Source organism: Aptenodytes patagonicus, chromosome 7 (genome assembly GCF_965638725.1).
Source record: "Aptenodytes patagonicus chromosome 7, bAptPat1.pri.cur, whole genome shotgun sequence".
Lineage (NCBI taxonomy): Eukaryota > Metazoa > Chordata > Aves > Sphenisciformes > Spheniscidae > Aptenodytes > Aptenodytes patagonicus.
The window spans coordinates 70,217,859-70,234,082 of NC_134955.1; the positions used below are offsets into that span (position 1 = coordinate 70,217,859).

Genomic DNA, 16,224 nt, shown 5'->3' on the forward strand with positions numbered 1-16,224 from the left:
CAGGGCCTCTCGCCCACGCCCCGGCCCCGGCCCCGGCCCCGACCCCGGCTGGCTGCGGGCCCGGCTCCGGGGGCGTTGCAGCGGGGGGGGGGGGGGGGGGGGGGGATGCGGGGCCCCGGGGAGCGGCGGGGCACGAAGGGGGGGATCCCCCCTCTCCCCCCCGCAGCAGCGCTGAGGCCCCGGCCCCCCGGGATGCCAGCGCGGTACCCAGCCCGGAGGGGGGCGGGGGAGGCGGCGGGAGGGGCGGGGGGGGGAGGGAGGGGGGGTGTTGGAGCCCGGGGCGGATTTTGGGGTAAGACCCGATTGGTCGGGGCCGGGGCCGGGGGATCCAATGGCGGCGCGGCCGCGGCCTGGACCCGCCCCGCCAGCGGCGCGCCCCGTCCCGCCCCGCCGGCTCCGGTTCCCTCCGCCGGGTCGGGACCGTCCCGTCGGGTCCGCTCCGCTCCTCCGCTCCGCTCCGGTTCGCCCCGTCGGGTCCGGGCGGCGCCGTCGAGGAGGGGAGGGCGGGGGGGGAGTCCCGCGGGCCGGCGGCGGGATGCGGGCGGTGGCGGCGGTGCTGGCGGCCGTGCTGGCGGTGGGGGCGGCCCTGCCCCGCCGGGGGCTGCTGCCGCACGGCCCGGCCCGCGGCGATGCCCGGCTGCGGCCCGGCGACGACGAGAGCTCGCCCGGGGTGCTGCTGCGCCGCGCCCTGCGCCTCTACGGCCGCGCCGCCCGCCGCCTCTACGTGAGTCCCGGCTGGCCCCGGCCCTTCTCCCCCCCCCCCCCCCCCGCCCTGCCCTCCTTCCCCCCGGCCTTCCGCCGCTCTTCCTTCCAGCCCCCCTTCCTCCTCTCCATCATCTCCCTCTGTCCCACCGTCCTTCCCATCCCTCCACCCTTCTCTCTCTCCCTCCTTCCATCCCTCCCCGTCTCTCCATCTTCCTACCCTCCTCCTCTCCATCCCTCTGTCCCACCATCCCTCCCTCCTTCTATCTTTTCACCCCTTCATCCTTCCATCCCTCCTCCCGGTCACCCCCTTCCTCCCCAGCCATTCCCCTTGACACCCGTCTCCCCTTACTCCTTCTCCCCACCCCTGCCCCTCCATATGTGTCTTTGCTGCCTCCACCCCTGCACCACCGCACGGGTCTTTTCTCCATCCATCCCTTCCCTCCATCCATTTCCCCCCCTCCACCCCGCTCCCGCTGTCTCCTGCCCGGGGTCTCCGGCTGTGGAGGAACAAGAGGGCTTTCTCCTTTGCAGCTGTTCCCCCGCCAGCAGCGGCTGCAGCTGGGACGGCCCCTGAGCTGCAGCTCTCTGGGGGATGGAGAAGCCCGAGGTCTTTGTTTTCTCCCTGGCCGGATGGGGCCACGCGGCCTCAGGGCTCTCAGCCCTGTGCCCCACTCCACCGGGGAGGGGGGGACATGGCAGGGGGACCGGTGACGGAGACACCTCCTCAGCTCCTGAGCACCCTGCGCCGCTCTCCCTGCAGGTGGGGACCAACGGGGTCATCTCCACCCAGGATTTCCCCAGGGAGACCCAGTACGTGGATGACGATTTCCCCACAGACTTCCCCGTCATTGCTCCCTTCCTGGCCGACCTCGACACCTCCGGCAACAGAGGGAACATCTATTACCGGCAAGACGACTCTCTGGACGTGCTGGACCAGGCTGCGGGCTACATCCAGGCTGGGTTCCCCCACACCACCGGCTCCTTCGTGCCCACCAATGCGTTCATCGCCACCTGGGAGGACGTGGGCGCCTACCAGGAGCTCTCGCAGGACACCAAACCCTCCAAGAAGGTGAGGCCGATGGGCTGAGGTTGGACGCCCATCCTACGTGTCGTGAGAGGATGAGTCTTCCTCGTGTAGCACCTGAAACGCTCAGTCTCTTCTTTCTGGGCAGCTGGATGGTGGATCCAGCCTTGGACGAGCACCGGGGAGACATGGAGCTTCTCCTCTCTGCTCAGAGCTGCGGCGGTGGTGGGTCTGTTGCCTTTGCTTGATGGGCAGAAGAGGTTCAGAAGTTGCCTTCAACTCCACGGTTGGAGGAGCTCAGGCTTTTGCCTGCTTTTCAGGCAAAGCTTTACAGTGCCGGTGGCTCTGGATTTGCAGGGCAGAGTTGGGCCAGGGGCAGCTGGGGGAGGCCGTGGCCCAGGTCACCCATCGTGCTCCTGACCTTCTGCCGGTGGCTTGGGGCTGGTCCTTCCTTCTGCCCGCACGCTGATTTAACGCTGCCGGCGAGGAACCGGCTTCGGAGTTTCCGCTGTGGCTTGTTGATTTTGTTTCTGGAAAACAAGCTCGTAGGTGGTCCGCCGGGTCGGGGAGGTGACCTGTGCTCTCCACCCACGGGCTGATAAGGCTCCCGTGTGGGTGGACCTACAGTGCTGCCTTTCCCCGAAAACGCTGGATCCGCTGCTGGGGCAGGAGCCGTCACATTAGGTTGATGACGCGCTGAGGAGGTGACGGTGACGCTCTTGACGGCAGGACGGGCTTCTTGAAACGAGCTGAATATGAAGAGCTGCAAGAGGAAAACTCTCGTGATGAATACCCGGAGCCGTGCGATGGGCGACGAGCTCTCGCCACGCTGGGGTGGGCTGGACCCAAAGCCCATCAGCAGCCACCGGGTCCCCACGGGCCACCGGAGCCGTCCCCGCCGGCCATCCCCCCGTTCCGGGGCCCTTCGGTAGTGCGTTGCCAAGAGTGGTGGCCAAGGAAGGGAAGAAACCGAGGTTTGGAAGGAAACAACGCGCATTTTTTCCTCTAATTTAAAACTTGGGAAAGCAGCTGAAGAGATGCCATCAGGGGCCTCGCAGCGACCTCGCAGCCGTCAAAAACGCAGCCTCCTCTTCTCTTCCCAATTGGTTTTTTTCCTCTCTGAGAAGTTGGATCAGGTTTTAAAACGAAACCGGTCTTGCTTGGAAACGAGCAGCTCCAGGGAAAGCTTCATTCAAGACACACTGAAATTCAGCTCGTGCCTGTGATCTGCTGAACTCCCCCTCAGCCAAAACTGCTAAAAAACTCCCCAAACACCACTTTTTTCTTACCAAATATGCCATTTATTGAAACGCTGCCCTCCCGCTGCTCAGAACCAGGATTTACCCCCAGCTTTCGGAAAGTCACGGCTCATCCTTTTTGAGCCTCGAAAGCAGAAACCTGGGTTAAGGTGGGGGGGTTAGAGGCTCCCCAGTCCCCTGCCCTGCCCGGCCGGGCAGCGTCCTGTCCCCTCCAGCTCCTTGGGGACACGCTCCTAGTCCCTGCAGTGAGGCTTTCCAGGGCTGCGGAGGGGGGCGAGAGCTGACCCTGCTTCTGCAGGAGCAAAAATTGCTCTTTGGGCTGGAATTTGCCCTTTGCAGCTCTTTGCCGGGAGCAGCCGGCCGCGAGCCGGGGGCTGCCCCCCCCCCCCCTCGCTCTCTGCCCTGCGTCCCTCGATGCCAGCGCGGTGGTGTCACCCAGGGTCCCCCCTCGCCGCCCACTGCAAGGCAAAATGAGTCCTGCAGCTGCCGCCGCGATTTGGCTGCGTGGGGGAGGAATCCGGCCCCGGGGTTGGGGGGGGTTATCTCCCCCCCACCCCCCCCCCGAGCTTTTTGGCCGCTTTGCACGGGGTCTCTGAATGCCCGAGTGTGCGACGCGCACAACAAGGCTCTTTATATCCCGCGGGGCTGCTGGGAAACCCTGCGATGCCCCAGGGGCCCTGCGCCCCAAAATTGGGGCTGGCGCTGCGGGGACAGGCAAGGCTGGGCTGGGGGGGGCTGCGCGGGGGGAGCCCCCACCCCTCCTGCCCGCTGCTCCGGGGGCGAAACTGGGAGTTTAATCATTTTTCCTTCGCTCAGGCGCCGTTGCCAGCTTGCTGCTGCCGGCAGCTCCTGGGGAAGGGCTGCTGCTGCGTGCTTATATTTATTTATCCGGACAGCAGAACCTGTGGAGGGTGGGGGGCTGGCCCAAATGCTGCAAGCGTTGGTTTCTCCACATTCGGGGTGATCGCGACGCGGGGGGGGGGGGGGGGGGGGGGGGATTCTCCGGTGGCTCGTAAGGGTTGTGCTCGCTCCGCAGCCTGCCCATCTATGGGTTATTGCTGCGGTCCCGCTCCACGGCGCAGCCTCACTCGGGGGCTGGCGCAGCCCCAAGGCTCGCAGGGCTGGCACGGCAGGCAGCCAGCGTGCCTATAGCGGGACGTATGGGTGTGGGGAAGGCGGGAGCGCATGCATGTTTTTTCCTGAGGAAACCAAGCTAAAATTGTTCTCGGGGGAAGCAGGGGGGGGGGACGCAGGTTTTCCTCCGGTGCTGATGGGATAGAGGGAGGGTGGTGTTGTCAGGGGCAGGACAGGAGGAGGGGGATGGGAGCGAGGGGCTCCCGGGCTGCAGCGTGCATGGGTTACATGGCCAGGGATGCTCCTGGGCACGGTACAGGGCCGTCACCTCCCCGTGTGACAGCTCCAAGGGGCACCCCTGCACCAGTGCAGCTGAGAGGGGGTGGTCTGGCTGTGTCATGGGCTCCCGTGGAGGATGCTGAGCACCTTCCCAGCATGTTGCAGGGGGGTTTGGCCGTGCACGAGCAGCCCCTGCTCCTGCTCTTCCCCGGGAGGTGTCTGCAGGCTGATGGAGGGCTCTCTTGGCGTGCTTACATGCACTATGGTGTGCGTGGAGGCAGCTGTTGTGTCCCCAGTCCCTTCCCTGTCTCAGTCCTCCGCTGGGGTCCTGCCCTCCTGTGACGTCCATCTGTCCTGCTCTCCCTTTGGCAGCTCAACACCTTCCAGGCGGTCATAGCTTACAATGATAAGGACACCTACGCCATCTTCCTCTACCCCGATGGTGGCCTCCAGTTCCTGGGGACGCGGCCCAAGGAGACCTACAACGTCCAGCTGGAGCTGCCGGCCAGGGTGGGCTTCAGCCGGGGGACGGCGACGACCCGAAGAGGGACAGGCTCTTCCACAGCCTGGCCAGCAGCGAGCAGGCTCTGAGGCACCTGGAGTGGTGCGTGGTGCCTGGGGGACCGTGCGGGGCGGGCAGGGGGAGCAGGGTCACCTTCTCCCAGCCCTGGAGCCTTTTAAAGGCTGGAAGAAGGAGGGGAGCGAGCTGGGGGCGATAGGCTGCATCGGGGGGCTCAGCCCCATGTGCACGGGAGCTTTTTGGGAGCTGCATTTGGGGTCGTGGGAGGGGTGGTGCGGAGCAGGGTGGGTACCTTTGGGGGGAGGGCGTTTCCAGCATGGCTGCGATGGACATGGGTGTGTGCTGCTGTCCTGCAGGGAGAGCAACACGGGGCTGCCCGGCGTGTGGGTCTTCCACGTGGGCAGCGCAGCCCCCCTGGAGCACGTGGAGCCAGGAATCAGCGGGGCGGCCAGCCCCCCTATGCCGCAGAGCCCCGAACCCCATGCCCCCAGCACCGCCGACTATGCCCATGCGCTCTACAGCCGTGCCGACCACACGTCCACGGAGCTGCCACTGCAGCACGGCTCGGAGGCCACGTCACTGCATCCAGACCACGGACCCCACGCCCCGGCGCTGCTGGGCGTCGTCCCCGAGGGGCTGCCCGCATCCCCGGGGCAGGAGCGGAGCCGCCGGCTGCACCCTAATGGGGATGGTGGCACCCGGCGGAGCTACTCCCCCAACCCCTCTTCCTACAGCTCCGGGCATCATGGCGTTGGCGTGGAGGAAGACGTGCATTTTAACCCTGATGGTGAGTGGCCGCAGCCCCTCCGATGAGCGAACAGGGACGTCTCGTGGTGGGTGGCTCCCTAAAAAAGGCCTCTCTGCTGCAAGCTCATCTCTTCCCGAGCAGCCGGGGCTGAGGCTAGTGTGGGCTGGCATCGCTCCTGCAAAGCTGCTGCCCTTCCAGCTCCTCTCCCCGCAGCCAAATCCTGCTGCCAAGGGGCTGCTGGAGCCCCACATCCCCACCCGCCGGGTTTGCTGCTGCTCTGCCCTGCGTTGCAAGGAGGGGAGCTCGGGGGGACGGGAAGCTCAGGGGGACGGGAAGCTCGGGGAACAGGTCCCAACACTGGCCCTGCCACCCCCTCCTCACCGCCGAGCTGGCTGGGGAGCCGCTGTGGCATGTGCCCGGGGGAGCAAAGCCCTGTCCCTGGCCAGCTGTCTCCCAAAAACACGCAAGAACTCGATCTCTCGCCCTCTGTCAGATCTGCCTGAAATCAGGCAACAGGTTTGAAACCCTGAGCCTCCCATGTGCATCCCAGGCGGCTTTCTTGGGAAGCGCCGCTGCCGGCTGTCCCATCTCCCGACGGTGTTTTTGGGACCGGGGCGGCAGGGTGCCCACCCCCAGGAGGGGTGGATTTGTCACCGTGTCCCCAACCCTCTGCCCTTGGCCCCAGTGTTCACCTACAGCGCGGCCAGCAAGGAGACGTGCGCCCGGCACCACGGGCGCTGCTCCCCGCACGCCTTCTGCACCGACTACGCCACTGGCATCTGCTGCCACTGCCGGGCCACCTACTACGGCAATGGGCGGCAGTGCCTGCCCGAAGGTACGCGGGGCGGGCGGCGGGGACGGGCACCCCGTGCCTAGGCGGCTGCTGCCAGGGTTGCCCGTCTCCCTGCCCAGGGGCCGTGCATCGCCTCAACGGGAAGGTGAGTGGGAGCCTGACGGTGGGACGGGCGTCCGTCCGCTTCCAGGACGTCGACCTGCACGCCTACATCGTGGGCAGCGACGGCCGAGCCTACACGGCCATCAGCGGGGTGCCCCAGCCCGCTGCCCGCGCCCTCCTGCCCCTCCTGCCCGTCGGCGGGCTCTTCGCCTGGCTCTTCGCCCTGGAGGAGCCTGGCTCCGAGAACGGCTTCAGCATCACCGGTGAGTGGGGACCCAAGATGCGCCACCGAGCCCCGTTGCTCTGAGGGACACGGCTCCTGGTGGGGTGGCCTGGCTCAGATACGGGGTGACGTGTGGCTTGGGGCAGGTGATGAGGGGTGCGGGTGGGGGTTCGGGGCAGCCCCATGGCTCCTCCGATCATCTCCCCGGGTTCAGCTGGCTGTCGCCTCCCTGCTGCGAGTCCTCGCGGGTGTGCCGGAGGAGTGGGGAAGGATGCTTTGGGGATGTATTCCGTAAAAATCCTACAACCGAATGCCACCTGTTCCCTTTTCCTGCCCAGGTGCCGAATTCACCCAGAGCCTGGAGGTGACCTTCTACCCCGGGGAGGAGACGGTCCACGTCACTCAGACGGCTGAGGGCCTGGGGCCGGACAATTACTTAAGCCTTAAGACACACATCCAGGGCCAGGTGCCGTTTCTCCCGGAGAACGTCACTGTCCACATCGCTCCCTACAAGGAGCTCTACCACTACTCCAGCTCAGGTAGGAGCCCGTGCTCAGCCCCGGGTTCGGTTTCTCGCACGCCATCCCTGCGTGCCCCGCTTGGAGCAGCCCAAAACCGCCCCGTCCCCACTGCGGTTCCCAGCGTCCAAGAAGCATCGATGCTGAAGCCGCTTCTCCCCCCATCCCGGGGGGGTTTTCTTGCTGTCTGGCAGCCGTGATGTCCTCTGCTCACCGGGAGTACGTCCTGGCCGCGGGGACCGCCAACCAGACCTTGTCCTACCGCCTGCGCCAGAACATCACCTTCGCCGGCTGCCCGCACGCCCGCCTGCCCGCCCGGCAGCGGCTGAGCGTGGCGCGCGCCTTCGCCCTCTACGACGGCCAGGAGCACGTCCTGCGCTACGCCCTCGCCGCCCGCGTCGGCTCAGCACGAGGTGAGCTCCAGCACCCACCCCGGGGTGCCAACCCCCGCCCCGCCGGGGGATGCTGCTGTCTCCTGCCCGCTCCCAAAGCTGCAGAGTGCTCGCTTTGCCCAAAAACAGCCAAAAGAGAGGGTTGGTTTTTTTTCCAAGCAGCTTGAGCCGAAGCGCTCCCAGCATGGGGGGGCCGCAGCGGGGGTGGCACTGGGTGGCACAGCCACGGGTCCCTGCATGGGACGAGGGTGCTGTGGCACAGCGGTGATGCCTATGTCAGATATAAGTGGGAACGGCCTTCCCCCCCCCCCCCCAACACCCCCCCTTGCCCACAGATGATGCCGAGAATCCCCCGGTGAACCCCTGCCATGACAGCACGCACACATGCGAGGCAACGGCGAGCTGCCAGCCCGGCGTGGGGATGGAGTACACGTGCGAGTGCGCGGCCGGGTACCGCAGAGATGGACGGGGCTGCCGAGGTGAGCGGGGGGCTGCGGGCGGGTGCGGGGGGGCAGGGCTGGTGCACCCCGTCCCCCACAGGACACCACAGTGGCCACAGCCGTTTGGGGTGCTGGGACGTGCCACAGCATCGCAGCATCCGCGGTCTCAAGAGCTCCTGGAGCTGCACCAAGGATTTGGGTGAATCATGGGGGGAGACTGAGGCAGGGGTGCTGAGAGGGGTCCCAGTGCTGGGGGGCTGCTGGGGGCTGGGGGCACCTGAGGAAGCGCTCCAGGAGCATTGCGGGGACGGAGGAAGCAGCAGACATGGGACGGGCAGCTTGGGGCAGGACATCCCCCCCAGGCCAGGAGCAGTCAGACCCCGAAAATGGGGGTGTCCCACCACTGCCGGGACACCCGGTGTCTCCCCCTTCCTCTAGAAGTGGACGAGTGCGCGGAGGGCCTGAGCCAGTGCGGCCCCTTCACCATCTGCCTGAACATGCCGGGCAGCTACCGGTGCGAGTGCCGCAGTGGGTACCGGCCGGCAGAGGACGGGCAGGCGTGTGTGCGTAAGTGCCGGCCCCGCCGTTTGGGGTCCCCCCCCCCGACCTCTGTGCCCCACGGGGCTCGGCCTGGCCACCCCCTTACCCCCCCTGTCCCCACAGCACTGGCACCGGCGACCGACCCCTGTGAAGATGGGAGCCACCCCTGCGCGCCGGGGGACCGGGCACGCTGCCTGCCCCGTGCCGGGGGCCGCCCCGCCTGCGAGTGCCTCCCCGGGTACACCGGCGATGGCATCGACTGCTCTGGTACAGGGGCGCGGGAGGGACCACAGGGTGCCTGCCGGGGTGGCACCACGCAGCCGCCGGGGTGCCCTGCCCGGCTGATCCCCATCCTCCCCGTGCACAGACGTGGACGAGTGCGCCGAAAACCCGTGTCACCCGGCTGCCACCTGCTACAACACGCCGGGCTCCTTCTCCTGCCAGTGCCGGCCTGGCTACGAGGGCGATGGCTTCCACTGCACGCACGGTAAGGCTGCCCGGCTCGCCCTGCACCGGCTCTGCCCGGGGTGGCTTCCCCCATCCTCACCGTGCTGTTGTTTTGGCTCTCCCGGCAGCGGAAGGGAGCACGCAGCGGCTGACGCCCTGCCAGCACGAGCGGCTGTACCCACGGGCGGTGCCGCCGGGACCCTCGCCCGTGGGCGACGGGCACATGCCCCAGTGTGACGAGGAGGGCCGGTACCGGCCCCTGCAGTGCCACAGCAGCACCGGGCACTGCTGGTGCGTGGACGCCGCGGGGCAGGAGATCGCCGGCACGCGGATGGCGCCGGGCAGCATGCCGCCTCGCTGCGGGAGCCCAGGTCGGTGCCGCCCCGCAGCGTTTGAGGGGGCGAGGGGAGGCGGGTCGGGTCCTTTGGCATCTCGTCAGTATCCCGATGGGATCAGCGGGCATGCAGGAGATGCCCTGGCTGGCCGCGTGGGTCGCGCTGGGTGGCAGAGGATGTTGAGGTGGGGCTGGAGCAGGCAGAGCCCTGCCTGTCCCTGCCCATCCTGCACGGCTACAGCACTTTGGCCCCAGCCAGCAGCGGAGTGGGAACAGCGGGGCTGCGGCGAGCGGAGGGGACCCAACCACCCGACCGGGGACTTTTCTGCCATGGCCTGGGTGCAGGGTGCTGCCAAACGGGTGGTTGGGCACCTCGGTGGGGGGCTCCTGGGTCTTCAGGGTGCCCTGGCCCACGGGGTTAGAGTGGCAGTGGCCATTGGGGCACCTTCTGTGTCATCTTGTGATGGAGGGGACAGCCACGGGGTGCCGAGGGGGCTGGAGAGGGGCAGCCCCGGCCCCCCCCCAGCCCAAGGGAGGAGGCCAAACGGTGCCAGCAGAGCATCACCCAGCACCTGCAGCTCTGGGTGAAGCGGGGCCAAACCTGGGTGCCAAGCAGGTCCAGGGGAGCTGCGTGGCACCCCCTGAGCCTGGGGCGGGGGCTTTTGCTGCCGGCAGAGTCTGTCCAGCAGCTGACCCCCTGTGAACACGAGCGGCTGTACCCACGGGCGGTGCTGCCGGGACCCTCGCCCGTGGGCGACGGGCACGTGCCCCAGTGCGATGAGGAGGGCCGGTACCGGCCCCTGCAGTGCCACGGCAGCACCGGGCACTGCTGGTGCGTGGACGCCGCGGGGCAGGAGATCGCCGGCACGCGGACGGCGCCGGGCAGCACGCCGCCTCGCTGCGGGAGCCCAGGTCAGTGTCCAGGGGAGCGGGGGGTACCTTCCCCTCCCTGCAGCACCCCAGCATCCTCAGCATGGAGTGGCACCAGCAAGGAGAGGGGGACCCAGGGCTCCGGCAAAGCCCTCAGTCCCCCAGGCTTGTACACGGGGTCCATCACGGGGGGGGGTGACTGTTGCCCTCCCTGTGCCAGAGCCCACGGAGCGGCCCCGCACCATGTGTGAGCGTTGGCGGCAGAGCTTGCTGGAGCACTACGGGGGCAGCCCCCGCAGCGACCAGTATGTGCCGCAGTGCGACGCGGGGGGCGACTTCACCCCACTGCAGTGCCACGGGGACAGCGGGTACTGCTGGTGCGTGGATGAGAGCGGCAGGGAGATCCAGGGCACGCGCTCGGAGCCTGGCAGCACCCCGCCATGTAAGAGCTCGGCACCCCAAGTGTGACTGACACACACACACACACACACACACACACACCACCCCCCCCCACCCCCCCCCAGTCTAGCACAGCACGGGCTCCTGGAGCTGTACCCCGCACCTGCTTGGGTGCAGAGCTGAGGGGCCGATGCTCCCCGAGCCATCTCTCTCTTTGTCCGTCCGTCCCCCTGCCCCCCATTTATGTGCCAGGTCTCCCCAGCGTCGCACCGCCCAGCATCCGGCCCTCGCCCCGGCCCGACGTGTCCCCACCGGCCACGGGGACCTTTCTGCTCTACGCTCAGGGACAGCAGATCGGTTACCTCCCGCTCAACGGCACGCGGCTGCAGAAGGAGGCGGCGAAGACCCTGCTCTCCCTGCATGTACAGTATCTCCAGCACCAGGGTCAGGGTGCAGGACCACCGGAGGGAGTTAGGGACGGGCTGATGCTGCGACTCTGTGTTTCGCATCTCCCTGGACCACTCTTGTCTGAGCTGTGATGGTTTGAGGCAGGGGTGGGGGGTCACCTCTCGAAGGTTGATGTTGGTTTGTGGGGACATTGGCTGTGCCGGCTGCCTTGGCGCCGAGATGGAGGAGGAGCGCTCTCACCTCTTCCTCCAGCCGTCCCCCAGCAGAGGGGCAGGTCACAACCTGGGGCTGCCTGCAAAGGGAAGGAGCACGAGTGCTCGCAGAGCTCCCCCAGCCATCGGTCACGGGCCCCGGGCTGCCAGCTGCATGTCTCTGCTGCAAAACTTGCCTTTTTCCTTCCTCGGACTCCTCTTGGAGCGTGGCCACGTGCATCTCCAGCCAGGCCAGACCGAGGGAGAATGCTGAAAGCTGGGCCACGACCCTCCCTGCACCCCGGGGAACTGAAACACCTCGCCAAGTATTCCCTTTCCCCATCCTGAAGGTCATTCCTCGGGCTGGCTTCACTGTTGGAACGGTCTCTCCTTGAGCCGAAGGGTTTCAAACCCATCTGGACGTGGGTGTGTGCCTGCGACAGCTGGCCTAAAAACCTCTGCTGCAGGATTCAGCCGGGGGTGTGCAGTAGGAGCCCGTCAGTGTTGGGTATTGCTGGGGAGGAGGAATCTTGAGCGTCATTCCCCGTTGCTGCATCTCGCAGAGTGCCCCGGGCAGCTCCCAATGCGGGCTGGTGGGATAAGGGTGCTCATTGAGCCTCCTGGCCGTGGCCCAGGCAGGATTTCACCGTGTGTCCCTCTCCCGACCCTGGCAGGGCTCCATCGTGGTGGGGATCGACTATGACTGCCGGGAGAAGACGATCTATTGGACCGACGTGGCCGGCCGGACCATAAGCCGGGCGAGTCTGGAGCCAGGCGCTGAGCCAGAGACCGTGATCAACTCAGGTGTGTTCCCATCACCAGTGACATCGGCCCAAAGCCACATCCGTGGGTCCACGCCAGTTTGTGCCCATCGCCACTCTGGGGCTGTCCTGCTTTGGGGTCCTCCTGCTTTGGGGTCCTCCGTCTGCGCTCACATCCCTTGGCTGTGGGTCAGGCGGGTCGAGGCACCGTGACAGGTCCAGGAGCAGCATGTCCCCAGCCACTGACCACGTCCATCCCTCCGGCAGGGCTCATCAGCCCCGAGGGGCTGGCGGTGGACCACCTGCGCAGAGCCATGTTCTGGACCGACAGCGGCCTGGATAAGATCGAGAGAGCCCGGCTGGACGGCTCCGAGCGGCGGGTGCTCTTCGACACGGAGCTCGTCAACCCCCGGGCCATCGCAGTGGACCCCGTCCGAGGGTGAGCAGCAGCGTTTCTGGAGGGGCTTTGCACGCAGGGCTTTGCAAGGTGTGAGTCGGACGCACACAGTGGTGCCAAGGCCCCGTCCTGACCCTGGGAGCAGCTCTCCTACATTGCACACCCTGTAGGAGGGATTGGCTCTGTTCCCCACCCCCTCTTTGATTTAATAATTCAGGATTTGGCTAAACCTGCTGTTTCAGTGTCAGGATGTGCATTATTTTTAAAAGCTTTGAAACATGCCTGGCGTTTGAAAACACAAGCTGTGCCTCTGGGGTGCTGTTGCGATACAAAATGTGCTACTCCTAAGGCTCGCCCTCGTCCAGGAGCTACAGTTTGGGTCGTAAACATGTTTGACATCATTCTGGTTTTCTTTTAGAGATTTTTTCAAATCGAATAAAGATTTTTTTTCAGGCACTGTTAAGGGGAAAACCAGGCCTCTCTCCTGACAAGAACCAGTAACGAAGAGAAAGCCGATAATCTCCTACCGCTCCTTACTGTTGTGTGTCCTGTTTGTTCATTATGTAATTATTTCCCAAGCAACCTTTACTGGACGGACTGGAATCGTGAAGCACCCAAAATCGAAACTTCCACTGTCAGCGGAGCCAACAGGAGGGTCCTGGTGAACAAGGACATCGGCTTGCCCAATGGCCTGACGTTCGACCCCTTCTCCAAGCTGCTCTGTTGGGCAGATGCAGGTAAGTGCCAGGTCCTGCACTTGGGCCACAACAACCCCATGCAGCGCTACAGGCTTGGGGAAGAGTGGCTGGAAAGCTGCCTGGTGGAAAAGGACCTGGGGGTGCTGGTCGACAGCCAGCTGAACATGAGCCGGCAGTGTGCCCAGGCGGCCAAGAAGGCCAATGGCATCCTGGCCTGTATCAGAAATCGTGTGGCCAGCAGGAGCAGGGAAGTGATCGTGCCCCTGTACTCGGCACTGGTGAGGCTGCACCTCAAATACTGTGTTCAGTTTTGGGCCCCTCACTACAAGAAGGACGTTGAGGTGCTGGAGCGTGTCCAGAGAAGGGCAACGAGGCTGGTGAAGGGTCTGGAGAACAAGTCTGATGAGGAGCGGCTGAGGGAACTGGGGTTGTTTAGCCTGCAGAAAAGGAGGCTGAGGGGAGACCTCATCGCTCTCTACAACCACCTGAAAGGAGGTTGTAGCGAGGTGGGGGTCGGACTCTTCTCCCAAGTAACAAGCGATAGGACGAGAGGAAATGGCCTCAAGTTGCGCCAGAGGAGGTTTAGATTGGACGTGAGGAAAAATTTCTTTACTGAAAGAGTGGTGAAACATTGGAACAGGCTGCCCAGGGAAGTGGTGGAGTCCCCATCCCTGGAGGTATTTAAAAGACGTGTAGATGAGGCACTTAGGGACGTGGTTTAGTGGGCATGGGGGTGTTGGGTTGACGGTTGGACTCGATGATCTTAGGTCTTTTCCAACCTCAATGATTCTATGATTCTGTGTTCACCGAGGACGGATCAGGCTACAACACACTAAGCCTCGAGGGGAAAACCAGCTATACACGTCTTTAGCCCATTGCTACCTGTGAGCCTCTCTACCCTTCCGCTGTCCTGCCCCGAAGGACTTGGTGTGATGGGGTTGGGGGACTCACAGCACGAGCTGCTGCTACATCCTTAGGCTGAGAAGCTGTTTCAAACATTAGCGAATACAAAGAACGCGTTTGGCGGGGGGGGGGGGGGGGGGGGGGTGTGGCCTGGTAACTGTCTTGTGTTTGAAAAGGAACGAAGCACCTGGAGTGCACATTCCCCAACGGCACGGGCCGGCGCGTCATACAGAACAACCTCAACTACCCTTTCAGCATCATTAGTTACGCCAATCACTTCTACCACACGGACTGGAGACGGTAAGGAAAGAAAACCCGCTCCCTCCCACGGCTGGGAGCGCTGAGCTAGCGGTTCCTAGGGCTCCGCTCCCCTAAGCAGCCAGAAGGCAGCCTCCGCCACTCCCTGCCGGAGTCGTGCTAGCGAGCAGCTTGGAGGGGCTTTGAGCTAGAGGGGGGGGGGGGAACGCCCACTGTCCCCAGCCTGCTCCCCGGTCCCAAGTCCTGGAACCTCACCAGAGCGCTCTCTTGGGTCTCCTGCAGCGCCATGTTCAGCAGCACCCGCTTGTAAATCTCAGCGCAGAACAGTTGTTTAGAAACAGCCCCAGCTTCCTGGGAAGGACAGAAATAGTGGTTGGTTGTTTTGTTTTTTTTTTTAAAATAAAAGTTGGCACGAGTTTCTGAATCTAGATTGAGTCAAAGAAAAGATTCTGTCCTCAATTGTTCCCTCTCCCCCGCCACCCAAGGCCCTCACAGCATCAGGAACTCGCCTCTATTCCCCACTCCAGCTGGAAGCTCTCAAAACTTCAATCAAATCTTAGATTACCACAAACACTTAAGTGCTTGCCATGCTTGGAGGGGACTCGGGGAGATAACGTCTCCTTGGAAGGCTGTCTCTGTGACTCTGCATCACCAAAGAGAAATGCACTGAATGAGCTGGATGTAGATTTCACAGGGCAAATTTCTTTCCACTTGTTCTGCAGGTGTTCAGAGCAATCTTTTTAGCTGCCTCTGTTCTTAAATGCGTGTAGACGAGGGGAAAAAAACCCGCAAGTTTCACAGATGAGTAAAGCACTTCTCCCCCTTTTATCACCAGGGATGGTGTGATAGCCATCGATAAAGAAACTGGCTCCTTTACCGATGAGTATCTTCCAGAGCAGCGATCGCATCTCTATGGAATAACTGCAGTTTATCCCTACTGCCCTGGAGGTAAAACACAAGGAAACCCGCCCCCTCTCGATTGTCTGACGGCCGCTATGTGCTTGACACGCTAAAGATACCCATTTCTCTCCGCAGCAAGGAAATAGTAACAACTGCTATTGCGAGAAACAACAATCTTTGCACCCAAAAGAACTGCAGACCCAGAAAACTGTCACTGCATACAACTGAGGGGGAAGCCCCTTAACCGAGGCCAACGAAGCGACCTACTTTCCTGCAAAAGATTATCAAGTATTTTTTGAAGTTATACCTCAAGTCTTTACTACTGTATTTTTTAAAAGTGAAAAACATCGATAGATTACCAAAAAATGGTCCTGTGACTCTTAGGCCATTACTCTATCTCTTGCTTATGCAAGCAAATTTAAAACATAGTTTTCTTATTCAAATGTTTTATTTTATTGGAAGAAGAATGGATTCATTTTTAGTAGTTTTGACAATCTGACCAACAGGTCCTTTTATGAAAAAAAATAAGTGCATACGGGAAGCTTTGGATGCAGTATCTTGCTGGGTCTAAGTAATCGACAGCCCTGAAGACAGAGACTGTGTGTGCTCCAGCAGTGTGCAGAACAGTTACGTGATATGGCAAAGGCATTGAAGATTTTCCAGAAGACAGTTCTGTATTTTCACCGCTGCCTCAATGCATGTCTTTTAGTATTTATATTAGAAGAATATGCTAGAATTGATCTGTTCATGCTTGTTGGTTCTTTTAAGTGCCTTCATAGACCTACCCAGTGTAGACCAATACATGTTCAGAAATACCATTTACGTTGTAACGCTTCACTTTTTCTAGGTTACTTCAATAACTGAATAAAATGGTTAAGTTTCCCTTTGGATTTAGTTTTTAAGTATTTCAGCTGTAGGGTAGAGAGTGGAGAAGCAGCAAGCAAGCCAGGAGCGAGCTGTTCATAGGGCAGGACCTCAGCAAGAGAGGAATCTGCAGAGCCTTTATGTAACACTCCCTTGTCAACACAAAGCCAAACACAA

At 63.0% G+C, this 16,224-nt stretch overlaps 1 protein-coding gene across 1 annotated transcript; it reads left to right on the forward strand.

Annotated features, from left to right (window-relative positions):
- Nucleotides 1-535: 535 nt before the first annotated feature.
- On the forward strand, nt 536-16,065 carry NID2 (nidogen 2). Its single transcript, XM_076345757.1, is given in 23 exon segments — nt 536-724; nt 1,466-1,774; nt 4,714-4,861; nt 4,864-4,945; nt 5,218-5,648; nt 6,295-6,444; nt 6,522-6,767; nt 7,066-7,266; nt 7,440-7,658; nt 7,973-8,116; nt 8,516-8,644; nt 8,741-8,884; nt 8,985-9,104; nt 9,193-9,435; nt 10,074-10,310; nt 10,489-10,710; nt 10,920-11,089; nt 11,941-12,070; nt 12,295-12,466; nt 13,004-13,161; nt 14,202-14,325; nt 15,119-15,231; nt 15,319-16,065. Coding segments are annotated over 23 exon segments (4,092 nt in total). The 3' UTR covers nt 15,330-16,065.
- Nucleotides 16,066-16,224: the final 159 nt, after the last annotated feature.